The 27,985-nt window shown below is 41.4% G+C and overlaps 1 protein-coding gene across 7 annotated transcripts in view; it reads left to right on the forward strand.

Annotated features, from left to right (window-relative positions):
* The window catches only part of TTC7B (tetratricopeptide repeat domain 7B), a 240,122-nt gene that overhangs the window by 127,891 nt on the left and 84,246 nt on the right, over positions 1–27,985 (forward strand). For all 7 annotated transcript variants that reach the window (XM_033108190.1, XM_033108192.1, XM_033108194.1 and 4 more), the window contains 6 exons: positions 5,162–5,245; positions 6,244–6,348; positions 8,207–8,324; positions 10,397–10,454; positions 16,047–16,119; positions 18,866–19,026. In XM_033108190.1, the coding sequence (XP_032964081.1) occupies positions 5,162–5,245; positions 6,244–6,348; positions 8,207–8,324; positions 10,397–10,454; positions 16,047–16,119; positions 18,866–19,026 (599 nt within the window). The remainder of the gene's footprint in view (positions 1–5,161; positions 5,246–6,243; positions 6,349–8,206; positions 8,325–10,396; positions 10,455–16,046; positions 16,120–18,865; positions 19,027–27,985) is intronic.

Genomic DNA, 27,985 nt, shown 5'->3' on the forward strand with positions numbered 1-27,985 from the left:
GGTGACAGGCTGCCAGCTTCTCTGTGTGCTCACATGGAAGGAATAACAGATCTCTCCTGTTTTCTAAGGGCACTAATCCTATGCGTGAGGGCTCCACCCTCGTGCCCTAGTCCCCTCCCCACAGCCCCTCCTCCTAACACCATCACGTGGGGGTGAAGTTTCAACATATAATTTGAGGGGGACACAAGCATTGAGTCCATACCTCTTGTTAAGGAAATAAATAACAAACATAGATTCTAGTCTGCTTCTGTCAAGTTGTGCACTCTTTTCAAGGGTCTCAGGTTGAATCCTTTTCTAAAATGAGGAAACATTTTGTAAAGTTCATCATTATTTCTGATGTAATGCATTATAAATTTGAATTTTCATATTTTCAATTTGGGTAAAGTAATAGGTATTATGCAGTTTTCTTTCTAAATATAAGAATGTTAAGTTTTAAAAAAGACTTTATAGCTCACCTTTACTTAGCACTTATTAGCCTGTATCTGAGGTTCTATTCCCGTGGCTTATATGTATGCGCTAATGCAGTCTTCCTGATAGCTCCACATTAATTACGACAATATTTCCCATTTCTTAGTGAGGAATCTAGGTATAGATGGTTAATTGGCTTGTCCAAATTCACACACTTAATCTCTAGTGGTGCCTAGATTATCTCGAGCTACTATTCAGGTTGTGAATTCCCTATTCTGGAAGGTTCTTAGGTAGAAACTGCTTGTTCGGAGCTAGGAAGTAGGGGTTGTTCTAAGAGGAGCCTGAAGCATTTGATTTGGTGTACCTTCAGGGCCTTGGGTATAAGCAACAGCCTGACTGGTTAACTCAAGCAGAAAAGGCATTTATTGGTGCACACTGCTCACAGGATCCACAGAAGGCTAAAGAATGGGTATGAACAGAAATTAAGGGGAAAAGGTCCCTGCCCCAGTTTACCCTGGAAGGCCTCCACCAACCCTACTGCACCTGTGGCCCCCAGTTCTGGCCCCTGGGAAGAACAACCAATGGTCTCCCGCTGCCTCTCTAACTCCAGTCGCATGGCGCTGACGGGAACATCTGATTGGCTGTGCCGGGGTCATGTGACACATTCCTGTTGCTTCTCTTCTTTACTCACCCTTAGGCTTTATTACTGGGAAGCAGAGAGGCCACTTCCCTTCTATCTAGGGTGCCTCCCACCCCCGAAACAAAAAATCAGAAGAGTTTTAAGATGATAGGCAGCCAAAATGACAAACGTTCTCTCCTTAGGGGACTTCAACTAGATGCTTCCCAAGTTCCCTCGTAGCCCCAAGATTCTGAGTCTACTCTTTGTGAGGGCTGGTATTTTCCTGCAGCACCTGGAATGGAGCTCTCTACCAATTAGGTTTCCAGGGTGTATTTTTCACTGAGCATAACAAGTATATTAGCCTTTGGCACAAAAGAAAATAAGGATGCACACTTATTTATAGCATCTAGCTTTTGCTTCAGAACAGACTGTTTCAGCTGCTGAGCTCCTTTTGTTTATCAGGAAAACAGTTAATATTTATCATTCCTCTTAGCAAAAGGAGGAAGAAAAGCATTTAAACATCTAACTGTTTCTGTGTATATATTTAAGTACTTAGTGGTTATATTGCAATGAATTAGTTGAGTAGAGCTGTTAGAACAAACCGCAGTTTTGATCGTCCTCTACCTCTTCCCTCCTGAGAACGGCTCCTTTGCCTGACCCTGGCCACTGCAATTAGCGTTCTTGTTTCCTTCTTCATCAGCCCTTGTCCCCTTCCCTAAATTAGTTCCTAAGTACTGGTAGCTTTTCATTGCTTGGTGTTCCCTCCATAATACCTGTCCTCCCCCACTTACTCCCAGCCCATACCACTCCACACCTGAATTAAGTCTTCCCCCAGCACCCCATCTTGCCTACTTGATTTTTTTTCAGCAAGCTGCTTTAGTATTTTTCCCCACGGTGCTTCTTAAAGACACAGTAACAGGTTCCTGGTGTTTATCAGTACAGCAGAGCAGTTAAGAGGACTCTGAGGTCAGGTTCAGATCCCAGCCCTGCCATTTAGTGTCTGTGATAGTGAGAGGTGTATCCAGATATAATTAACAAAGCAAACTTAGAGTGACTTAATCAAAGATGAGTTTATTTTTTCCCCCGTGGCAAGAAAGCTGGTGAGAGGCTGCGGAGTCTCATGGCATCAGGGGCCTTGTGCTTCCTTTCTGCTCAGTCATTGTAGAGAGTGGCTTTTGTGCTCATGCTTCTCAATTCCTGGCTGCACCCCCTCCATTACGGGGCCTGTGTCCCTGACAGAAGAAAGGGCCAGGGCTGAGGGCAAATTGTACCCCAGCTGAGTGTGCCCTCTTCTTAGTGGGCTCTCCTGGAGGCCTCACCCAGTGACTTCTGCTGACGTCACACTGTCCACAGTGGAGTCGCGTGTTCACCCCTGAGATTGCAGCTAAGCATGTTGCCAGTGAGCTCAACATGAGGGACCCAGTGTTCATCTTACTTAGCACCTGCAGATATCCATCGTATTTCATCACTAGGCATATAGTAGGTGCTTATTAACTGCTTATTGCTTCACTTTTTAGTATACCGGGGTGCCAAAAAAATGTGTGCACGTGACTTGTATTCATCTTTTGTTATTGGTATATATTGAGTATTACAATTTTAATAGTTTTTCCTTTCTTAAAATGTGTATACATTGTTTTGGCACCCTCTGTATTTTCATTTGGATGGGTTTTCACAGTAAACCAGCTAGCATAATATTTACTATGACCATCTCTGTAAGTTCCATTTAAAATGCTGGAATTCTTTTCTCTCCTTTCCCACCACCTTACTTTACGTTTATTATGTCCTCCAGTTTGTCACCCTCTCTGTGGCTCCTTTCTCTCTCAGGCCCCAGCCACCAGTCCTCCCTCCTTGTCCATCCATTAATTGAGAATCCTGCCATTCTCCTCTGCTCCTGGGCTGGCCACAGAGCATTACTAGAGAACAAATGGCAGCACAGTGCTGTAGGTGCCACTGCTTGTCCACAACAGTCTGTGAGGGGACTCTGACGTGAGCTTTCTGTCCCTTCAGGGTGAAGTTTGTATCGTTGTTTAAAGCTCTTTTATTCTTTTCAAAAACTCCTAACCCTGTTGTTTTTCTTTCCTCCCAGCAACCACCTCATTCCATCTTTACAGAGAAAACAGTGTTTGGGTTGGCAGCGCCTGAAGGGTCTCTCCTCTTTATCTTAAGGAACCTGCCTCCATAAGAAAGGCCTTCCATTTGTTCCCGGGACCTGGCTCTCCCTAGTCTTCTGGGACCTCATTTATCTCCTCAGTTTGTCAGAATTTCCTTTTTTCTTAAGGCCGAATAATATCCCATTGTGTTTATATATCACATTTTGTTTATGCATTCATCCATTGATGGACTTGGGTTGCTCCCGCATGTTAGCTATGATGAATAATGCTGCTGTGACTGTCCGTGTACAGATAGATATCAGAGTCCCTGCTTTCAGTTCTTTGGGGTCTGTCTTTATGCCAGTACCACTCAGTTTTGGTTACTGTAGCATTGTGGTAAGCTGTGAAATCAGGAAGTGTGAGTCTTCCAGTTCTGTTTCGTTTGTTTTTTGTTTTTTCTTTTAAGATTATTTTGGCTATCTGGAGTCCCTTGAAATTTTTAGGATGAATTTTAGGATGGGTTTTTCTATTTCTACCGAAAACACCATTGGGATTTTCATAGGGATTGCACTGAAACTATAGATCACTGTGAGTAGCACTGACATCTTCACAATCTTAGGTTTTCCAATCCACGAACATGGGAGGTATTTCCAATTGTTTATGTCTTTTTAAATTTCTTTCAGCTCAAATGTATGTGTTTTGTTAGATCTTTCTCTTGAGGCCCCAGATTGTCTCTACTTATTTGCAGTAAATCACCACATGACACTCACCATATTCATACCAAACTCATTAATAAAACACCTTTGTTTCCCATTTTTTTATTCTGAAAAACAAACTCTCATAAAAACACAGACGCATATGCACACACATGTAGGTTTGCACCCATATGCACAAACATACATACACAGCAGCTGTCTCTGCCATAGATTTGCTCCCAGGTATAGAGGCCAGAGACTTTGGGGGCCTCCTTCAGGCCCTACGCCTCACCAACTACCACGCCTCCTCTCCTTCCTTGGTGACCTGTCCTTGCCGATTCTGAGTCATGCACATGTCTTAGTTCTGTCACTTGGTTCTGAAGTCCCTGGACCATTCTTTCCACCTTATTCCTAGCCTGTCTCCATTCTGGTCTTACACCCCCTGCCCCCAACACATTGTGATCTTCCTAAAGCTCTGATGTGATCGTGTAACTCTGCGGAAATGCAGAAGTTTCCTCACTGACAGAGGTTCCTCACTGACTGACCGTGAATGATTTGTAGATTACCCACCACGGGCAGGCACTGAGGAGACAACGAGGTCAGGATTTCTGCCCTTGATAATTTCTGTGTGGGACTGGGCTGGCCTGGGGCAGGAAGACTGTCACACTAACATATAGTTAGGAACTTGAGGAGCACAGAAGAGGGAGAACAAAAGCTGGGGTGGAAGAGGGAGATGGAACAACTTTGAAAAGGAGCCGCCATGTCAGATGCTCAGATGTGGCCCCCGCCTGCGCCTGCCTTCCAGCCAGATTCTCCCCGTTCCTGCCTGAGTGTCCTAGTCTGGGTTTATCCTGACCCCTCCCTGTCCCCAAGTCAAAGCACACACTGTACCTCCCCGTCTTTGCTCACACCCCGTCTTCCTGGACTGCCATTTCCCAACCATAGCTGTGTGTTTTTGTTTTCTTCTTCTCATTAATCAAGGCCCTGCTCAAATACCATTCTTCCGGGATACCTGAATCCTGTGACCACTTTGCCACAGTGCTTTCTGTTTCCCGTTCTTGGGGCACTTGTGAGTTTGGGCCTTGTATTTGAGCTGATTGTGTACCTCCCTCCTTCCTTGTACTAGAATAAAAACTACTTGAGATCAAGGACTGTGTTTTAGTTATCCTGGCTTCTGGCACAGCGCATCCTGTCTGGTGGGGACTCCGCAGGACGGGTTTGGTGGAGGATTGGGTTGTAAACATTTGAGGGAAGCAGATTTTGTAGAACTCAGTGTGCGTAGACACAAACTCATAGCTGTAACACTGGCCATTCTCAGATGTCTGCATTTGTTCCTCTTTCCAAACCAGTGCTTAGAAAGAGCCATGAAGTTTGCCTTTGAGGAGTTCCACCTCTGGTACCAGTTTGCTCTGTCACTCATGGCTGCTGGAAAAGTAAGTCCCCCTTCGTGATGTGCAGTTCTCTGTGTCACTAGTCAGTGTTTGAATCCCAAGAGGTGATAGGATACCTAGTTGAAGTCTACAACTATTTGACACTGTCTTGTGTTCATTTATAAATGAACAATGAAATTTAATTATTTGAGGACTAACATGACACGTCCTTAGGCAGAAAAATTCTTAAATATTTGCCTTTTTGTAGCCATTGTAACTTCATTATGTGAAGGTGTGGCTTAAACTAAGGCTAGTTCTTTACACTGACCTTTTTACTTATCTGAGAGTATAAACTTATTCCTTGATGGAGAAATCATTTCATTATCTTTAGCAATGCTTTACATTAGGCAGTGTATGATATTAGCTGGAAGTGTGGGTTGTGGAATCCAAGTGCTGGAGTTGAGATTTAGGCTGTCTGACCCAGAGCAGGTCACTTGGTATCTCAGTTTCCTCCTCAGTAAAACGGAGTAGTAATAGCACCTACTTCATGGAATTGGTATTAGATAAATGGATAATACCCATAAGGTGTGGTCCACAATAAAGTTTGTAGCCACTGTCATTCTCGTTAATTTGGGCTATTTAAAGAATCTGCTATTTAGTGAATGGTTAAGTTTGTGATATAAGATTATCTGGGCTAAGTGGAGACAAATTTAGTATGGTATGCTAAAAATTGTACAGTATATTTTTTATAATAACGTGAGCCGCCACTGTCTTTAATTTTTTCTAATTTTTTTCTAACGTTAAGTGGCTACTTAAGTAGGGAAGAAAACTAGGGTGATTCTAGGGAAGCATTTCCGCTTATTTTAACCACAGTTTACTCCCCTGTCACTCAGGAGCCCCAACCTCTGGTTTATCGCCGTCCCCAGGCTCCTGTGTGGTTGGGCTCAAAGTTGGAAAACCTCATTAAGAAGGCATTTTACCAAGAATCCCTCTGGGAAGGCTTTAGTGTTTGGTTCTGTCAAACAGTTTGAGTTTCACAGAAATAATCTCCTTTTGCCAAGTCTGCCCGCGCTGTGAAGGTGCTGAGAGAATGTATCCGTCTGAAGCCCGACGATGCCACCATCCCACTCCTCGCGGCGAAGCTGTGCATGGGCTCCCTGCACTGGGTGAGTGGGGCTGGGCCTCTGCTCGCGGGCAGGCCTACCAGCCTTTGTCAGTTCAAGGCACTGAGAGGAACGAGTAGTGATTCCCCAGCCACACAAACACAGGGCTGTTCAGAGCCCTGGCCTGGGCCACTGGCCTCCTGGGGCCTCGCCGACTCACCCCCAGGACAGAGGGAACCAGTGTGTTCCGGGGGAATCCAGGTTTTTCTTTTTCATAGGAATGTGCTTCAAAAGTGGAAATGGTAGGATAGAAGTGGAATTCATACTCATATACATCTTGCTGTAAGAAGGTAGCATTGGACTGAAAAGGTGGTATATGCCCTAAAGGATTCATTCTCAGCAGAGCCTGTTTCTGTGTAAAGCAAAGGGTCTCCATCTATTTCAGCTCATGTGTAAACCCAATGTTCTTCATTCCTCTTCTTTCACATACGCTTTCCTCTTCAGATATTCTTGTTCACATTTAAATTTGGGAATAGCCTAATTTGTAACGCTTTTAGTACCTCGAAAATATACCATTTGAGTAGAAAATAGGAAACTCAGACTAGTTGCTGAGATTGGTGGCATAGATAATTTCCACGTAATAATGGAGTTTTAATTTCCTTTCTGTAACTTCATATCAAGATTGGCAACAAGAAGAACTTGCTCAAAAGACTGAGGTGCCTTGCTAAGGTTTTTTTTATGGTCCTTGCTGCCTTCCCCCCCCCAACCCCCCATTTATTCTCACCCAGCAGGACAAAAGTAAGCCTTGTGCAGAAAGTGTTCTACTTTTGTTAGCTTTTACAGGGTAAAATGTGGAAGGAAAAAGACATTTTGAAAGAGCAGGCTGTCGCCTGAAACACAGCTATGAAGGCATTGTGTGGTCCGTGCAGGTTTTGACAATTTGGTGCCACAAGCGAGGGAACAATGCCGGCAGGCCCCAGGAGTGGGCGAGGAGTGGACCAACCCTTCAGTTTTGAAAATGCCAGCTTCCAGCTGTGACTATGCTGTATTGCCTCCAATATGGCCTTGTTCATTACTGCAACATGCGTTTCTCTAACGCCTAAAATAAATCCGACCTTTTTTTTTTTAAAGATGAGAGTAACAAATTTTTTCTGTATATATTTTTTACATTTTTATTATCAAGCTTCCAAACACTACAGAAGTAAAGAGTATAATGCACTCCCATGTACTGTCACTCAGCTTCAATAACAGCAACATTTGCTATATTTTGAAGGAACAAATCTTATTATTTTTGCCTCCGATGAATTGTGCAAAAGGTCTCGTTGTGGGTGTAGTTTACAGGTGCACATTTTCTCACTGGAATCTGCTGAGGCGAGGTCCATGTGCTGTGCGCTGTAAAATAAGTAGATGGAGTTTTGCCATTTTTAACAGTTTGTGGGAAGGAAAATCCAAGCCTAAATGGATTCATTATGTCATTAAAAAAAAATTTAAAAAAAAGACAGACCCAAACGCAAAACATTTCAAGAACTTTATTATTTACATATATGTATATATGTGTATATATATATGTATATATATATATATTCAATTTCTAAGTACTTTGCACAACCTAATTACAGAACCAATCAATAAAATGTAAATAAAGATGAAAAGGATAAGAGCCCCACCAAGAATGAAAGTGATTTTGGAAAAGAAGGCAAAATGCAATAAGGGAAACTTTAAAGGGAAAATGGAAGGTAGGATCCTGAGGACTGTGAGAGGGGCTCAAATAAAGAAAACAGAATCACGGGAGTGGAATTGGAAGATCTGGGAGTTATTTTCACAGTGACTCATCAGAAATCTGTTTTTGGCAGCAGATGCTGATGGGAACTTATGTTAGAAATTCTGCAGGTTGTTGTTTTTCATTTGTCTGATTTTTCAGTTGGAAGAGGCTGAGAAGTTTGCCAAAACAGTCGTTGATGCAGGAGAGAAAACGTCCGAGTTCAAGGCCAAAGGCTACTTAGCTCTGGGGCTGGCATACAGTCTGCAGGCCACTGACGGTGAGAGAAGTTCTACCCCGCGGGATCTGCTGAGCTGCAGGGCTGGACTACCTGTCTGCACTGCAGGATTCCCACCTCCCTTTGTCTTTGGAGGGCGTATGAGCTGGGTCACTGGTGTGCCATCCTGTGGGGCCCCTCTGCTGCTGCCCTCTTTGCGTGGACTGTTTGGAGAATGGGAGGGAAGGGACCCTCCCATTGTGCCAGGGCCCCTAAGCCTTTTTCCAGGTGCATTGGGCTGGTGGTGAGCAGGGGACCAGCTGGCAGGTGCAGGGCACATGCCGATGAGCAGGGGGCCTTGATAGATGATTCCCCCAACCCAGCCTGTACCCACCTCTGCCCCAGCAAGGACTAGGCTAGCTACCAGGGAAGGGTCGCTGGGTCTTAGGCACAGGGAGGCAGGACACTTCAGGGCCAGCCATTCCAGGAGCTTCCTCCGATTGGTCAGGACCTGCCTCTCCCTTTCTCCATTTTCACATTTTAATTCGCAGGTATGTACACGTGAAGTGCAGCAGCTCACTGAATACCCATCCTCTGAAATTCTGTGTTTTGGATGTGCTTCAAGTTTTGGTGGTTAGGCTTCTGGCTAAACAATGTTTTGTATAACTTAATGAAGTTTTCAGTTATATGTTTGCAGAAAGTATAAATAGATAAATTGTTTTTCTGAACTCTACTATTTTCCCTTTACATTTGTATTGTTAAATATAACAAGAATATTTTAAAAATTCAAAAATATATAATTTAATGAGTTAGTATAAGGCAAATATCATGGTAATTGCTACTGTGCTTAGGAGATGAGACCTTGGCAGCACCCAGGGTGCCCTCCCGTGCCCCTTCCCGCTCACGGGACCCATTAAAAAAAAATACTATCCCTGACTTTAATAATATGCACTTCCTTTATAGTTTTATTTTTAACAAATTACCCTAAATCTTTCTTTCCACTGCCTGAAAATTTCAAAGACCCTGGAGAAGTTTTACATATCAACTGATTTTTTATAATGGATTTTTTGCACGTTTTTCATATACACATGATCTATTGGCAATACCCAGCACATTGTTTTAACTATAGGAGACTTGCGGGGAAGGGTAAATTTAGTGCCATGTAGTTATCCAGGTAGATGCCTAGTTTGGACTCTGTCCCTGGTTAGCCCGGTAACTTTGGGCGAGTTGCTGGACCCTGGTGGGCCTCATCTTGCATTCGTGATTCAGTTGGGTCACCTCTGCGGTTCGCCCTAGCTCGGTCACTTTTCTGTCAGCCGTGGGTTACAGCCACATCCTGGCTCCCTGGGGCAGCCTCCCACCATTCTTAGTGTGACTGCCATGTTGGATTTGTTAGATAAGGCCCTCCTCCATCCAGTCCCAGCCTTAAACAGGTGCCTCCAGGACTTCTTATCTTGCCACAATAAAATGTACCTTTTGAATTCCGACGGCAGACTCGAAGGGATCCATTTCTCACACGCTCTGTACAGGGGGTGTGTTGACTACAGCAAGGTGGCCTCACACTTTTGAGCTGATTTTGCAGTTTCAGTGTGGGGTTTGCCTGGTTTATCCCTTGTAGTCATATCAAGGTACCAAAGGTCCTGGCCATGGCACAATGTGAATTAAACTGTCCTTTCATGGCTTCAAGCTTGGCCTAGGATCGTAGCCTCTCAGTGCCAGTAGGACCTTGAGGGCAGTCCAGTTAACACCATTGGTGACCGGTTCTCTTCTTTGCCATTCTGGTCGCGCCCATCCCATCATCACCCAAAAGTTATGTGCCTACACTTGAGAAAACAGATGTGCTCCTCTCTGGAGTTCCCAGCTGGTCTTTGATGACGGCCCCCTATGCCTGGGGCCACCAAGAGTCACCATCCAACTCACACTCTCCCCTGGCATCGTTCCCCAGTTAGGCCCAGCGAGTGCAAGGGTCTTGGGTTGGCATGGGCTGCGTTTCCTATCTTCAGCAGCGCCTGGGGCAGGACAGAGCATGTGTCACTTTGAATCCAATGGAATGTATGGTTTGGGTGATGAGTTTTGCATTTGTCAGACACTCCCTGATCTCCTGTGCCACTGACTAATTGAACCCTTTTCCCCAGCTTCTTTGCGAGGGATGCAGGAGGTCCTGCAGAGAAAGGCACTTCTTGCATTTCAGAGGTGAGTGGGAGTTCATCTTTTCACTCGGCTGTACATAATGACACCAAAGTATGATAAGTATAAAAAGAAGAGATATTTATAAAGATTATGTAAACAGTGTTTTACCCCTGGGAGTCTTTCATCTTGAGCACTGAACATACAGTATCAAAACTTGCTGCGTCATTTGTTGCCATGTAAATCTGCATTCTTAATCTGTTCATCCATTTGAGCACATTTTATTCATTCCTAATAAAGCAAGTTCAGCTCTAAGAAGACAGATACTGTGTATGTCTAGGGAGATGATTCCTTTTATTAAAGACATTTGTCATCATCCAGAAAAGGGATCGTTCATTGCTTGCTTTTAAAAAAAAAAAAAAAAAAAACAACTTGTCAAGCTTCCGATTTTTATGTTAAGAAATGAAAAAGCCACATTTTAGGACAGTCTCTGACATACTATGTTAAGACAGTCAGGCCAGCACGCCCCAGGCCCCTTGACCTGTCATACTTCATAACACCTTGTGCTCGTCTCCATCATTGTACCTTTTGTGAAATTTGGAGAATGCTTTAAAATTAGAAAACACTTGAGTGTCATAGTGTTGTTTCAATCCCTGACTTGACCCCATCCTCAGTCCCACACCAGTAAGGTAGACAGGTCAAGTAGTATGTTTACCGCAGATGAGAGACTGAGATGCAGGGGTGAAGAGAATTACCAGAGTCACATAGCTGTTAAGGTCAAGATGGAATCAAGTTCTCCTGTCTCTAACCCAGCTTTTCTGGTACCTACTATACTGCCCTAATTTTATTTTTATTGCAAGTATACAAAATCACTAAAATGAATTGTTGCTTGAAAATATAGCCCCATGGTATCAAATCTATAATTGCTACGGATCCTTTCACTTTAAATATATCTGAGTTACATTTATTTCTTGGACTTGTATTAGAAACTTACTTACACCAAAATGTCATGAGGGACTCTCAATACCCAATAACCTTTGTTAGATTTCTTTCCTTAGAACTGGGTGGCCTACAGATTTGTTGCAGTGTGTGGATTCCTTTCTTCATGAAATCATTGTACCTTGGTTTCGGTTAGTCTGAAACTCTTTCATCTTATTTCTTTCTGTTTCCTAGCGGGCTCCCCAATAGTATTCTTTACCTTACCAGTCTCAGACTGGTTAATGACAAAAAGTACCAATTGACAGCTGCAAACAGATCTCCTATCTCTGTGCTAAATAAGCTTTTGTTGACAGCATTTCCATTTCAAGTGATTTGGAATTTTAAGTTCTCCAGTCCTAGTCTGTGATACACACACACACACACACACACACACACACACGAATGCCTAAGAAAGTGGTCATTACATCTGTTTCCCTTTTCTTAAATCAGCACATCTTACTGGCTCTCCAAACACAGGCCTGGTGGTGGTCTGCCTTGACCCGCCAGAATTCGTAACTTCATGTTGTGTAACAGCTGTTCCATCGGCCTGAGTTCCTTTTTTGGTTCTTTTACTTAGGTTTTAATTCAAAGAGATTTTTAAAATATTAGTTCACGTGGGAGTAAAAAGGAATAAAATCCTACTAACCTATGTGATTTATTGGGGAAGGCTAACCAAACTTAGTATTTGTGTGAAATAAAGAGTATTTGTCAAAGAAGCAAAATTATTTTATTTCACGAACACCTTGAGTAGCACCATTCGAGTGCACTGTAGACTTCATCGATAAAGGGAAAGATTTTGAGTAAATAAGAATGATTTGTATTACTTCTTAAATGTGTTACTTCTTTTAGAACCACATGGATGAGAAGTACTTTTTTTACTATTTATTTTAAATCTTCTCCCCACAATTCTATTCATACTATTGTTTGGCAATTTTTTGTTTGTTTGTTTGTTTAAAAAGAAAACAGTATAACTCAAAAAGGGGTGGGGTTGCAGATATATTAGTCCTTAATTATGCCTAGAGTCAGAATTTGGACACATTTGCTCTCCGGTGGATTCCAAAAGGTGATTTTTTTTTTAAGGCATCCCAGTTGCATGACTGCATCTTAACATTGAGACCCTTGGCTGTACGTTCATTCGTAAGCTCAGCCCAAACAGCGAAACCGATTCATCCGCCCCATACAAAAGTATAGGGAAGGAAAACATAGTGTTGTTTGCAAAGCTTTCTGAAGATGCTGAATTGATCTGAGTGTTTGCCTCTGTGGGCTCTCACATCCCACAGAGAGAAGCAAGCCCAGAAACAGCTGAGAGCATGTTTCAGTGACTTGACCCCCGCATGCAGGAATCTGGGCTGCTCCATGAGGAAGAGGTGGCATGGTGACACTCACGTTTATCACTCAGTGTGACACACAGTCTGTGTTATTGTCCTCTCCCCCTCCTAGCTTGAGCTTAAGTTTGAATGTGGTATGATTTGTGTGTGAAAGAGTGACCAACTATCGCGGTTTGTCGGGAACTGAGCCGTTTTCCAGAGCATGGAACTTTCGGTGCTAAATCCAGGAAATTCCTGGGTAAACCAGGACAAGTTGGTCATCCTATGTGTGTAATTAATGGGATCTTCCTAAGTAATAGATTTAACCAGGTTTGTGTATTTTTTTCTTAATAACACACTAGTCACGTGTCCACTGTAATTAGGACGAAAAGGGACTTCGAGGAGAATTGGCTTAACAAGAGAGCAGGGTGACATGGCAGAGAGACCAGACCTCAGAATTTCATTTCTAGCTCTGTCTCTTGCTGGATGTTCTTGGAAAAGATGCTCCATAAATTGTAGTTATTATTGCTACAAAGTATGTGTCTGACGGACCAGAGTCAAAATTGATCAGCCTTCTTTCTATTCTTGGTTCAGCTCTAGAGGACGTTAGAACTAGTCTAGGAGACCAGTATCCTGGGTTCCAGCCAGGTGGTGTGGGAGGCCCATCCTGTGCTCTCCAATGGCAGCCTGGCGTGCCTCTCAGGGCACTGTGCTCACTGCACTGTAAGGATCACCATGGATCTCCCCCTCTGGTGGGGAACGGATGCTCCTCAAGGAAGGGCACTTGTATGATACATCTCCAGGCTCTCCAGAGTCTAGCAGAGGCCTGGCATCACAGTAGGTGCTGAGTAATGTGGGTGGGTGGGTGGATGGATCGATTAATAAGGGGATGGATGGATGATGGATGGTTGGATGGATGATGGATGGATGGATGGATGATGGATGGATGGATGGATGGATGGATGGATGGATGGATGGGCGGCCTGGTGAGCCGGCAGTCTAATAATTATTGCCTTATGGATAAGAGTTGAATTAATGGATGTAGCAGTATTTTGACAAGGGATGCACTTTGTGAGCATCGCTGTGGTGACATTTTTAGGTCTCTAGGTTTCTCTTAGCAGCCCCACCAGGTGCCCACCATATGGGGATAGGGCTTATGGGGCTGCTTTATACTCAAGTGCAGAGTTCAGCAGGCTTACAGTTTTCAAGAACACTTACATCTTTCCTCTCACCTGTTTTGCTTGATGATATCTGTCGAGCAGGTTGGCTGTGGGCAACATCAGGGTGCTTTTGTCACAGAAAACGTAGCTGCTGAAGTTGTTCTGCACAACTGGAGTCTCATGAGATCGATACCAGGCACTTTTTCTTGTTTTCTTGGGCATTCCCTTTATTTTCTTCCTTTTTTCATAGGCTAATGTAGTGAGTTGGACGCATGAGCCCAATTATCAAAATAAGACTTTTTAAAATATATATGTTTAAGTTGTGCCTCATAAGAAATTTGGCAATTGGATATCCGTTATCAGCCAAATGTTCAGATGTTGCCCTACTACACCCCAGAAATGCCAAGATTTCTATTTCACAGTGCTGTGGCTAACAGTTAATAACCATTTGATAAGGCCCTGGTGGGACCTGTGGTCAGAACTATCCATGTACCCATGGCTCTGCATTCACCAGACCATTACCAGCGTTTCACTTGGTTGGTCTTGGGTGGAGGCAACCATGATCTGATCTAACTTCATTTGTAGAAAAATCTAAACTGGACTGAGAAAATGATAGCTCTGAGGAATTCTTTCTGAGGGTTGTAGAAACCTGAATTTTATTAATTATGGAAGAAGATGAGATAAAGAGTGCTAAATAATTCAAAGTCTTTTCATAATTAATTTGTATTCAATTTCCCTGAATAATTGGGAGAGACAGAAACTATGACATTCCAATCTCACTTCTTGTGAACACCAAAGAAGAACATTCTTTGATGTACAAATTCATGGAAAACCAATACTTAATGAAATAATAAAAACTGGAGCGTACTGGTGGAAACAAGACATTTAACAGGGCAATGCAGACATGGCCTCTTTCACTAAGGTGAGAAGGTCCTAAGGCTGTGTCTTGAGGCGGGTTACTGAGGTGGGAGTTTAGGGGCTTTGCTGTTAAGATTAAGAAAAAGACCAATAAATTAAAAAATAAATAATAAAAAAAAAAAAAAAAAAAAAAAAAAAGATTAAGAAAAAGACGAGACCCTCCCAACCCCCCACCCAGTCCCATATATGAGCTGCCACATGTGCCCAAAGTCCTGGATTGTTGGACTTACGTCTTCTGGGCGGCAAACAGCTGGAAGACTCCTTGGTCTTCCCCCCCCACAGCAGACGGACAATTCCATTAAAAGGCCATATTATTGCAGGAAGCCACTCTTGGCAAGTTTGCCACCATTCAATCCATAATGATTTGCCTTTCTTTTTTATCCTGAATTTGTTTTCTGCTGGTAGAAGATCCTCTTTTAATCACAGAATGTTGACAGAACAGCAGAAGTTTTGTTTACTATCTGGGTCCCACCGTTTGTAATTAGTCTGCTCCACAGTGGCCTTTAAAGAAAGTAAAAGTTTGTTTTTCTCTTCCCTCCAGGCTGTTAAACACAGAATTATGTTTCTTGTATAGTCACAGTTTGAGTTGCTCATGATGAAACACAATTCACTTCCACATAAAAGCAAGAATGACATTCGCAATCAATTTAGAGGCCAGTACAGCTTCTTCCCATCCGGTGTCAAAGGCCAGTTAATGAAAGTAAACCTCGTGTTTGGCCACAGAGTCTTACAAGTAAGAGTTACATGGACTAAATTAGTAAGCTGCGTGGCACTTAGCAGAAGCTTCAAAAGACTGTCTACCCGTCTTTTCACCCTAGTGTCCATCAAAACCCAAAACCTCATTTTACAAGCAAAGCCAGGGCTTGGTTTTCATCTGGTTTCTCTGAAATCCAGAAATGTAGACAAAGTAGCATTAAGCCCACGCCAAAACAACGTAAGCAGCCTCGCTTTGCCACGTGCCCTCACAGATTCACCGTGTCCATGCATGACACGTGGCCTCTCCGCCTCAGGCTGCAGGGAGATCTGGGCTCAGGGCCTGCGGGGTCTTCACCTCGGGCTCCTCCTCAAAGCCGAGGGTCACTGGCTGCCACTTGAGTGTCTGGACAAAACACAGAAACAGGCTCCCCCTGTGTCATAGCTACATACTACAGTGAAGAGGAAAATGTGTTACATTTGTCAGTGAACGAAGGAGATGAGTCTCAGTGAAACATTAAATAGTTAAATACGTGACCTTGGTATAAAAATGCACATGTGAATACTCTCCCATGTACTAATAGCCATAAATACTTTTTCAGGGCCCACAGCCTGTCACCTACCGATCACCAAGCAGCTTTCTACCTGGCTCTCCAGCTTGCCATCTCCAGACAGGTCAGTTTCTCTAACGTTTCCTAAACTATCTCGATCCAGTTCCGTCAGTGCCTTGGTTTGAGCTAATAGCTGGTCTTCCATTCACTGAGGCTGACCTGGAGCCAGAGGCTCTTCCCAGAGGATGCTGACCCCTCACAGTGAGGACCCTGGTGTTTGCTCAGTTTGAGCATAAGCTGTGAAGACACCAGCATGCCAGGCTCTGCTTTTGGAGGTTCATTCCACAGATCTGGAAGGTCCAACCTGGGGTCGATGGCAATGGATGCAGCACATGGCACGTACCCTGATGCCAGAAGTCATTGGAGAGCAATGTCCCTTGCCAACAGAGCCCAGCACTGAGCTCTCAGCATGGTGGGGATTGAGTCACTGGCTGAGGCCATAAGGGTATTGGTGATTGACGGCAAGATGCCAGCAGGCATAGACCAAAGATACCAAATTCTTTAAAATACGTAGAAGATATAAACAGTTACACATGGTGGCTCCTCGAAATAGGAGACTCAACAGTATTCTTGCTGGAAGGACAAGCTTTGCTGGCCTTCATCTTCCCAACGGTAGTTTCCAGAAGCTGCCTTTGCCATTCTCATCCCCTCCCAGCTGTTCTGGAGACTCTGGCTACACGCCTGCCTGCCTGCCCACCAGGTGCAAGACACTAGTGGTAACCCCAGCACATTCCTGAGTGCTGACTGGAGGGTGAATCGAAGGCCAGTTCTCCAGACATGCCATTCCCCTGGCAGCCCTACGCTGTAGGCATGCATCTCACTTCCCTGAGGCCTGCGAATCGCGTTGAGACGTGAGTCCCATTGACAACCTGGGGACTTAGGAAACCAGGTTACCGCCTCTATAAAGGTCCTCTCACCTGGCATGGTGTGGCCCCCAGCTGGACCGAGCAAGAGCTGCTGCTGCAACAGCTGTAGGCTGGTGACCGGCCATCTGGCCTCTCTCCTCCAGCAGGACCTCATCTCACCTTCTCCGTGGAGCCTCCTTGCTGCAGGATCCTGTACTTCTCCTCCCTCGGGCTCAGCTCTCTTGTTCAGTGCCTTTCTCACTACAGTTGAGGTGCCACGAGGGCAGGAAACCATGTCTGTCTTCGTCACAGCTTTACCCTGGCAGCTGGAGCACTGCCTGACAGGTGGCAGGCACTCAGGAGTACCTGTTGGTAGAGGAACCAGCTTTGAGTTCCTTTAAGTTAACTGTCCCTTGAGGACATCATTTTGAACTCTGTGTCTGTTTTTCTCGGACTGTTCTGGTCATCCCTGCAAACTGGCACCCTGCGTATACCCTACCTTCGACCCTCCCCGCAATCCCAGGCCGAGAGCCGTTCACACAGTCGGTTGTCAGTCTGAGGAGTGGATAAGCAGATGGAGAATTGGGGGTGTCAGCAGCCTTCGTGGGCACGCAGCATGGCAACACCAGACCTCTGTGGCAGGAAGGAGGCTGTGGCCTTCTTATCTTCAGAGCCAATGCCATTTGACTAGGAGGAGAGGATGAAAGAGGAATCAGAAGATATAGAGCCATTCAGTAGCTGAGTGACCTTGGTCAAGTCATTTCACCTCCTCTGGACTCGACTTCCCTCCCTGTAAACCAAGGATTGGGCCGTATGAGCGCTCTTCCAGCTGCGATAGCTGTGATTCTCTGCTTCAAAGCACAAAGCTTCTATAGCCAACCTTTACAGCTTAAATCCATCAAAAACAGAATTTCAGAGAGGAAAACTAACAGATTTGGGAAAGACAGAAGTCGTGTCCTCCTACTAAGGAGTGAGGCTATTGATGGTTTGGGAAGAAGCAGGAGAGCTGAGAGGAGGTCCAGCACCGGGATTGGAGTTGGAGGGGAGACCGGAAGGAGTCTGCGGGCAGTCGTGTAAGAAGCTTCACCCTCGAGCTCTGTTTAGAAGTCCAGCTTCAGGTTCTGATCCTCACTAGGTACTGCTACACCTGCATGGGATCTGGGGTGTTCAATGTTCATTGACCTTCACACAATATTCATACGTGCACTTTATCAGCCATTGTGCTTGAGTGATTTTGAAGAAAATCTGGAACAGCTGCTACACATAAAGGTTAAGGTTGTGTCTGGACGTCTGCTTTGTATGTGGCATTGCAATTTGTTTCTTGCATCAAGTTATTTTGGGTTGTAGTTTGGGAAGTTAAGTGGGTTGTGTTTGTTTGCTTACGTATTTCCTTGATGTCTAATGGAGATCCAGGACAAAGGAACTTGAAAAGAATCACAGGTGTCTGATCATTTGGAAAGCTGTTAAAGGCTTTATAACTTACTAAGCACTTTCATTTCAGTAATACTTTAAAAAATGAGAACAGATCGGCAAAGGCAGTTTAATTCCACTAAAAACCAATGGCAATTTGTATGTGTCTCCATTTAGAGTGAACGTATTAGGCACAAACAAAAGTAGATCAGTTTTGAGGGCGAGGCGGGGGCGAGGAGGGAGTGTTTCCTTAGGGAGAAACAAAAGATTTGGTATTGACTGGCAGTTACACAGAGAGACGGGGTCTCCTCCGGTATCACTTCAGTGGTAAGACCATAGCTTGAAGACAGTAGGTGTTTCCACGTTGGCAGTTAATATCCTGGGGTTTTCAGGAAGACTTGCCTTAGAGTCTGAACATGGTACAAGGAGAAACAACTCTTGGTATTTTCAGAGAATCAGATCTTGAAATGGTGGCTTCGTGTGTGTGTGTGTGTGTGTGTGTGTGTGTGTGTGTGTGTGTGTTTAAAAATTCTTTTGGGTTTTGTTTTACACCAGATACCAGAGGCTCTGGGATACGTCCGCCAAGCTCTTCAACTCCAAGGTGATGACGTGAACTCCTTGCACCTGCTCGCCCTCTTGCTGTCAGCACAGAAGCATTACCACGATGCTCTGAACATCATCGACATGGCCCTGAGCGAATATCCAGAAAACTTTATGTAAGTGGTCATAGGTGTTGGTTTTCCCGTACTCAAAAACTATTCGATTTACTTCTCCCCAACTTCCTTCTCTCTAATCTACTTAATTTAAATCCTTCATGGATATCCCAAGGGCAAATAGTACACAATTTCCTTTACTTTTGTTTCTTCAAGATGTTTAGAAACAAATAAACAGTTGACCCTTGAATAACATGGGGGTTAGGGGCACCAACCCCCTGCACAGCTGAAAATCACATATAATTTTGACTCCCCCCCAAAACTTTACTCCTAATAGCCTACTGTTAACCAGAAGCCTGACAGATAATATAGTTGATTAACACATATTTCGTATGTTATATGTATCGTATACTGCATTCTTACAATACAGTCAGCTAAAGAAAAGAAAATGTTATTAAGAAAACCATAAGGAAGGGAAAATAGGTATATTTACAGTATTTATTGAAAAACATCCACATATAATTGGACCCTCATAGTTCAAAGGCCAACTGTAGTCCGTTAGGTCATCGTTATCAAGGTACAATACTTTATCCATTTTTTCCATTGTGTACTCTTGGGGCATACAACATGGCTTTTGATGGCTTGTGGATGACCATTTTTATTTTAGTAGTTATACATTTTTTAATGTACATTAGAAAAAATATAACTGCATATCAAAATGTGATTTCATGGAAATTATTGATCGGAGGGAGACTAAGAATTTGTTAAATGAGTTGTTTTAAGTCAATTTAAAGAAAAATATTAAGTAAATAGTCATGCAGATAGAGCCGGATATGGCAAAAGTTACACTGAACAAACTCCAATGACTGAAACTTGGGAAACTGCTTCAGAGCCTGTTTGTCCTTCGTTACCAGGGGGTGTCACTAGCTTCAGGGGATTTTTTTTTAATTATTATATTTTAAGCCATTTTCATCAAAATTCCTGACCTCTTGAGTTTTATTCTGTAGGAAATGGAATTCCTTAAATCAATCACTCGGCATTTGTACATAACCTAAGAATTGTCACTATCAAGTGCCACATGCTTGAATTGTCTATACTTACCATCACATCTTACCTCCAAGGCCCTGAATCCAGGCCTGTGGGTTAGGCTTTGCTGGGAAGGACAATCTTGGGGACTACTCGTTTCCTGTTATCCTCTGTGGAGTAGCCTAGTAACCGGTACACAGCGGCCAGAAATAGTGAACAGTCCTGCAGGCTGGCCGGTTCTAATTGTCTAAGGGGCAGGGGCACTAATAGGGTGGGGGCGGCTTTGGGCAGGGGGAGGGGAAGGAATGTAGCCGGTGGCCCAGGTTGGCTGTCTTCACTTTCAGAAATAAGTGTAATTGCAAATTTTAAGTGGATCAACTTTGGCTTGCTTTCTTTCTCTGCCTCATCACCTCACTGTGTTTTTAATCAGTGCGTTTCAACAGCTCTTCTTGGAAAATTGGTTCACACATTTCCATTACAAACATTTCTTTGTCTTCATGTGAAAAGAGCACTTCTCTTCTCCCCTTGGAGAAAATTCTCATTCTAATCCAGGAAACTTCTGACTAGAGATTTCTTTTGTAGGTTCGGCTATTTATGCAGAGGGAATTAAAGAGCTCTGCCGCAGTGCTTTACTTCTTGCAGATCTCACACTTGCTCTTTTACATACCGAGTATATTTCTGGATTTTGTCCGAAGCCCGTTAGCCCATGGAAACCTTAAAGTGGTTAAAGCTCTTTAAAAAAAATCTTCAGTCCTTTACCTATCAGTGAAGTACAACCTGATGCAATTGAATTCAGTTTCTCTCATCAATATTTATAAAAGGGCCTTCCCTGCCTCCCACCCCCCAACACCTTCCTTAGATGTTAGACTCCAGCATGTGGCTCATAGACAGCCTGGAGCATCATCTGAGCACAGGCTTATTATACTAATAGCTACACCGCACAGTAAGCAGTAAACAGTGGTGGCTAATATGGTAATGCCTCCAAGTGACAGCAGCTGACAGCCTTTTCAAGTACTAGTAGAAATAAGGAACAGCAGTAGAGATAATTTGAGGAATGCAAGCCTGTTATTTTAATGTTAAGCCTGAAGCTCAGAAAAGCAAAGCATATGGCAGCAGGTCTGAAAGCAGGCGATGACTTGTTTGCTTTTTAAATATTTGTATTTCTTCCTTTATGATGAGAAACTTCTTCCCAAGAATATTTTATTAAAAGTTGGGCCCAATGTAGCCAATCGATCCCGTGGTTTCTTCCCACCCAGTAAAACATTGCGACATCAACCTCTACAAGATTATGTGGACACCTGTCATGTCGTATTGTCTGTTTGTGACAGGCTTGTCTCCCGCAGATCGGTAGACTCAGAAGCCTGGCAATGCCTCGTGTTGTTTGTGTCCCCCAAGCCATACCTGCCACAGACTGAGTTCGTCTTTGATGTATAGTCAGTACCTGCTAGTTGGAGGTGAACCCTCTTCCCAACTGTCGAACAGTTCAAACTGTTGAGCTGAGAATTGATTTAGCTAGCCTCTTAGCCTGGTGTAGAGAATAACAGAAAGTTTTGGTCTTTGTTAAGCTTATCCATGGTACACCAGCTTTTCTCATTTCATGGTAACAGTAATGATGGGTAAGGCAGGAAAGACCAGCTGCTCCTGCAAGGGCTTTCAGCTGTCCTAGCTGGTGCAGCTAAGGTATCTGTACATGTTGATCACTTAACAATTCATAGGAATTATTATTACCACTACTACAGTGTTTTCAAATACAATATTTTAGATCCTTTAAAATTACTATTAAGTATTGAGTTGAAGAAAAAGATTATTAAATATATTTCAAATAATACAATAACACATGTATGCCCACGCTTCATTTAAGAAAAAGAACATTAATAGTGCCTGTGAATTTCCTGTATACCCCCCACTAACCTGTCCCTTTACTTCTTGCGTCACAGGTTATCTACCCTCCTGAATTCTTTGTTGAGCTGTCTTGTGTTTGTGTGCCATAGACAGAGGGTGCCCAAAAAGTGTATACACATTTTAAGAAAGGAAAAAACTATATTAAACTTACGCTGATAGTAACCACTTTGAGCATCTCTTGTAATTGCAGAGGTCAAATGTGACTTGTATTCATCTTTTAATATCAGTATATATTGAGTATTACAATTTTAATACCGTTTTTCCCTTTCTTTCCTTTTTCCTTTCCTTCCTTTTTTTGGACACCCTCTGTATGTCTGTACTCCTAACTAACAAAAATTCTAGTTTTGCATGTTTTAAAATTTTAAAAGAATGGAATCACACTGAGTACATATTTATACTACTTGCTTTCATTGCTTAATGTTATGTTCCTGGGGTTCATCTTTATTGCATGCAGCAGCAATTTATTCATTAGACTGATGAATAGCATTTTATTATGTAAATAGCCCAAGGTTTGTTTTTCTAGTTTACTCTGAGTGGATATGTGGGTTGTTTTTGGTTTTCGGCTATCAGGAACAATGCTGCTGCAAATGTCCCTGCACAGGTCCACATGTGCAGGCGTTTCTGAGAGTGACATTGTTGGGTCATAGGACCTGTGCATCTTCAACTCTACCAGATAATTCCAACCTGTTTTGTAAGGTGGTTTCCACGCCCACCAGCAGTGCCTGAGAGCCCATGTGGCTCCGTACGCCACATGCGGTGCTGTCATACTTATTTTGGGCAATGTGGTTGCTAGTTAGTGGTATCACACTGTGAATTTAAGTTGCCTGTCCCTCATTATTGATGAGGTTGAACACCCTTTTGTTTGGTTCTTCATTTAGCTTCTCTCTTTTGTGAAGCATATGTCGCATTCCTCTTTTCTAACTAGGTCGTGGTCTTCATACTACAGAACTTGTGGGATTTCTTTATATATTATGGTTACAAGTGCTTTTGTTGGTTGTATGTGCTGCAGAAATCTTCTCCCAATCTGTGCCTTGTCTTTGATTTCTCTTAATGATGTCTTTTGATGAACAGAAGCTCCTAATTTTAAAGGAGTTAAATTTATCAATCATATTCATGGCTAGTACTTCTGTGTCTGGTTTAAGAAACTTTTGCCTTCTCCAAGATCATGAAGAGAGTCTCCTAAATTATCTTCTAAAAGCTCTCTCGTTATCTTTCGCACGTAAAGCTAGGAATCCATCTGGAATTCATTGTTTTATGTATGTGTGGTGTGAGGGATCCAATATAATTTTTTCCCATATGATACCCAATTGTCCCAGCATCGTGTCTTGAAAAGATTCCTTTCCCTGTTGCTCCATACTGCCACTGTTGTACTAAATCAAATGTCCAAAAGTGTGGGGGGCTGTTGCTGAGCTTTCTACTTGGTTCCATTGGTCAGTGTGCCCGTTTCTCTGTGATTGCCACTCTTTCTTCATTCTTACAACTTTATTATATGGATTAGCAAGATCCATCCTTGCATCTTGCTGTTTCATACAAATTTTGAACTTTCATACAAATTTTCAAATCAGCTTGTCAAGTACACAAAAAAAGCTGTTGAGATTTTGATTGGAATTCATTTAATCTAATAGCACACTTTGGGGAGAATTATATATTTATGACAGTGGGTTTTCTAATCCATGGCATTATATCGCTAATTATTGACGCCTTTAAAAGATACTTCATAAGTGAAGTTTTATAATTTACTTCATAAAGATTTCACCCATGTTTTACTAGATTTATTCCTACTTACTTGAAAAAAATTTTCCATGCTTTCCTATTCAAAAGTCTAAGAGGTTAAGGAAATTTCCTTCTTCCTGGTTTGCTAAGGGTTTTTTTTTTTTTTTGGTCATCAATTGATATCAATTCTATCAAATGCTTTTTCTGTATTTATTGAGATGGTTATATGATTTTACTCCTTTAATCTGTGAATAGTGTATATATTTTTTATTTTTTTATTATTATTTTCAGGTGTACAAAACAACATAATGATTAGACATTTACACACCTTACAAAGTGATAACCCCAACAAGTCTACTACCCATCTGATACCGTACATATCTATAACAATACCACTGACTATATTCCCTATGCTGTACTTTATATCCTGTGACTATATATTTTTTTAAATTATAGTTGACATTTAATATTATTTTGTGTTAGTTTCAGGTGTACAGCGCAGTGGTTAGGTATTTATATAACTTATGAAGTGATCCCTCCAATAAATCTAGTACCCATCTTATTGACTATATGTGAATAGTATATTAATTGTTACTTTAAACTGTTACATTAGCTTTGCATTCTTGGAATAAGCCCAATCTGATCATGCTATATTAGCTTTTTTATGGAATCGGTTTACTAATTTTTTTAAAGAACATTTACATTTATGTTCAGGGCGAAATCCTTTGTCATTTTCCTTTCTCATTACATCCTTGTCAAGTTTTGGCATCAAGGCTAAGCTAGCCTCATAAAATGAGTTGAAGTAGTTCTTTTTTGTGTGTTTTGGAATCATCGTGTGAGATTGGAATTATTTGTTCCTAGAATAATAAGTTTTGATAGAACTTGTTCGTAAAACCATCTGGGACTGGTCTTTCTTTCTATGGAAAGACTTCTGATGCTTTTAAAACAATGATTGTAGGATATTTAGGTTTTCTACTTATTTTAGTAAGCTATTGTAATATATATTTTAAGGCTTTGTCCATTTCATCTAAATTTTAGATTCTGTTGGCATAAAGCTGTTCATAATGTTTTTAAACTCTTTTTTGTCCTACATCTGTGATTAAGTCTTTTTCATTTCTGATACTGTTAATGCACCTTCCTTTTTTTTCTTGAACAGTCTTGCCAGAAATTTGTTACACTGATCTTTTCAAAGAACCAGTAGCTTTTTTATCATCTCAACTATATGTTTACTTTCTCTTTTATGAATTTCTGTTCTTATTTTTATTATTTATTTTCTTTGAGTTTATTCTGTTTTATTTGGTTTTCCTTCTGAATCATTTAAGTTGGATGTTAAGTTCATTAATCTGTTTGCCTTTCTTCTTTTCTGACATAAGCATTTAAGACTAAAAATTTCCCAAGTACTGCATTAGCTGTACATCACAAGTTTCGTTATGTAAAATTTTTGTTGCTGTTCAGTTCTAAATATTTTTAAATTTCCATTATTTTTTGACTCATTAGTTATTTTAGAACTGTGTTTTATAATTGTCAAATATGAACTTTTTAAACCTATCTTTTTTTAATGGGCTTTTACTTCATTGAATTGTGTTCAGAGACTATAATCTATATAAATTTAAAATTTGTTAAGACTTGTTTTATGGCCCAGCATGTGGTTACTTCTTGTAAATATTTCATGTGTGCCTGAAAAGAATGTTTGCTGGATTTGGGAGTAAATTTTTATGTATTTTATTAGGTTAAGCTATTAACTATGCTAGTCGGATCTTCTTTATTCTTACCAATTTTTTCGTGTCTACTTTATCAATTATTGAGCAGAGATATGTTGAAATCCACCACTGGAATTGTAGATTGTTCTGTTTCACCACATAGCAGTTTTTGCTTTATATATTGTAAAGCTGTACTATTAGGTACGGATACATTTAGAATTGCTGTGTCTTCCTGGTAAATTCAGCCTTCATCATTATGTAATAAGTCATGTAATTAATTTTGCCTCAAAGTCTACATTCATATATCCACATACATGTGTGCATATACATATCTACACACATACAAATTGCGTGTGTGTGTGTGTGTGTGTATGTGTGTGTGTGCGCTTGGGATATGTTTCCATTCTCTTTTTATATTCTTTTATTTTACATATGCTCTTGTGCTCATTATATATAGCTGATTTATTTTTTAACTCAAGCCGACAGACTTACCTGGAATATTTAGTCCATTTCCATTTATTGTAAATACTGATGTATTTGTCTCAATGTCTACCATCTCATTTGTACCTTCTATTTGTCCTGCCTTTTTTCATACCACATCCTCTCCCTTCCGACCTTCTTCTAGGTTATGATTTTGTTACGTATTTTTCCTTTACTAATTTGAAAAAGAAACATTCTGTTTTGGTTGTTGTTGTTGTTGTTGTTTAGTGATGACCCTAGAAATTTTAATGAGGGTCTGTTTCTGGCAAACTTTCTCAGTTAGCATCTAAAAATATATTTGACTTTACTTTCAAAAAGAGATTTTCAAACTGGACGTATCATCCCAGGCTCATCTTTTCTTTCTTTTTTTTTAAATATTATATATATATATATATATTTTAATTAGTTTCAGGTGTACAAAACACTGTAATAGTTAGACATTTATCATTTATACCCCTCACAAATCTACTGTCCCTCTGACATCGCATACAGCCATTACTTTTCCACTGTCTCTATCCCATATGCTGTACTTCACTTCTTGGGAATATATATATATATATATATATATATATATATATATATATATAAAATTATAGTTGACATTCATTATTATTCAGCTTCAGGTGTATAGTGCAGCCAGGCTCACCTTTTCTCACTACACAAGTGGTCTTGCTCTTTTGTAGTTGTTGAGAAGTCCACGGTTTAATCTTCATTCATTGTTGGGTCACCGGTCTTTCTCTGGCCTTATTGCCTTTGTTGCTAACGTTTCACATTTCACGACGATGCAGCTAAGAGTCGATCCTGCTTGCAATTCACTGGACTTTTTAAACCTGTGGATTGGTATTGTTTGTATTCTTTATCATTTCTAGAAAATTCTTAGCCATTATTATTTTAAATATTTCTTCTCTTACAGATAACATATAGTAGGGTCTTGCTTTTTTATTTAATCTGATAATGTCTGCCTTTGTCGCAAGTGTTTAGGCCTGTTCACATTTAATATAATTCATGATGTGGTTGGATTTATGTCTGCCATTTCTATACAATCTTGTCTTTTTTTGTTCCTCCTATATTGCCTTCTTTTTCTGTTGGAAAAAAAATGTTTTTAAATCCGTTAACTTTTAAATACCTAAACAAAAGGATGAAAAATTGATATTTGCTGATTACATGTTAAATGTCTCTAACACATAGTGAGTTTTTCCCAAACTATAATTTAATAAAGTACACATTTTTATGAGCAGTGGTCATAAATTCTAATAGATTCACTGTCTACGGTACTTGGTATAAGAACCTCGATCTTTCTTCTTTCGAAATACAACTTGGCAAAAATTTCCTAATTGATTAATACATTTTACTTAATAATTTTCCTCATTGGCCTAAAGAGGTAGAAGTAGGTGTCAGGTGTCTGTCGGCCAAGGCTCTGATCAGACCCTCGCAGACTTTGTTTCTGCCATGGAGATTCCTTTGTAGGTAAAATACTGGGATGAGAACTGACTGTTACTTTTTGTCTTTGGAAAATATATCAGATAGTGTCATAACTATACTTACTGCGGCATTTGGAGACTTTAGTACAACTAAAACAAATTGTTCTAATTCGGCAGGCCTTACAATGGCTGCTAAGGGCAGGGCAGCCACAGCCACGGTAGAGTTTCTTGCCCTGAAACAAATTGAGGTTGTGCAACTTTCCTGATTATAGATTTTTAGTTGATTTGAATTTTGCTTTTTCCTATTTAAACAGAATATATGCATGTCCTTTTTCATGTGCTCTCAGAGAGGTCATCAGATGGATGACCAGCACACTTAAGAAACCATCAAATGTTACTATAAAGCACAAGAAAGTAATTTTTGAAACCTCTTAAGGATATAAGTGGGATCGTTACCGGTTTGAACAACTTCTTCAAGTGTGTTTTTTGATCCATAACTTTGACACATCGGAAGGTGCTGAAACAAATCCTCAGTCACCTGATTGGAAGACCGTAGGCTCTTCTACAACACTCTTCTTTGTATGTGGTCTTCTACCCTATTATGTGAAAGCAGATTTTGTCAGCCACGTTTCTTTTTGCACTAGCAGGCACAGTGTGGAAAGAAGTGAACAAATATAACATTCATTCACTTACTCATTTAGCAATTATAGTCACTAGCATTTATATACTGCTTTGTTATAGGCAACTTAACGCATTTTTAACTAATTTAATCATCGTCAG

Source organism: Rhinolophus ferrumequinum, chromosome 6 (genome assembly GCF_004115265.2).
Source record: "Rhinolophus ferrumequinum isolate MPI-CBG mRhiFer1 chromosome 6, mRhiFer1_v1.p, whole genome shotgun sequence".
NCBI classification, from domain to species: Eukaryota; Metazoa; Chordata; class Mammalia; order Chiroptera; family Rhinolophidae; genus Rhinolophus; species Rhinolophus ferrumequinum.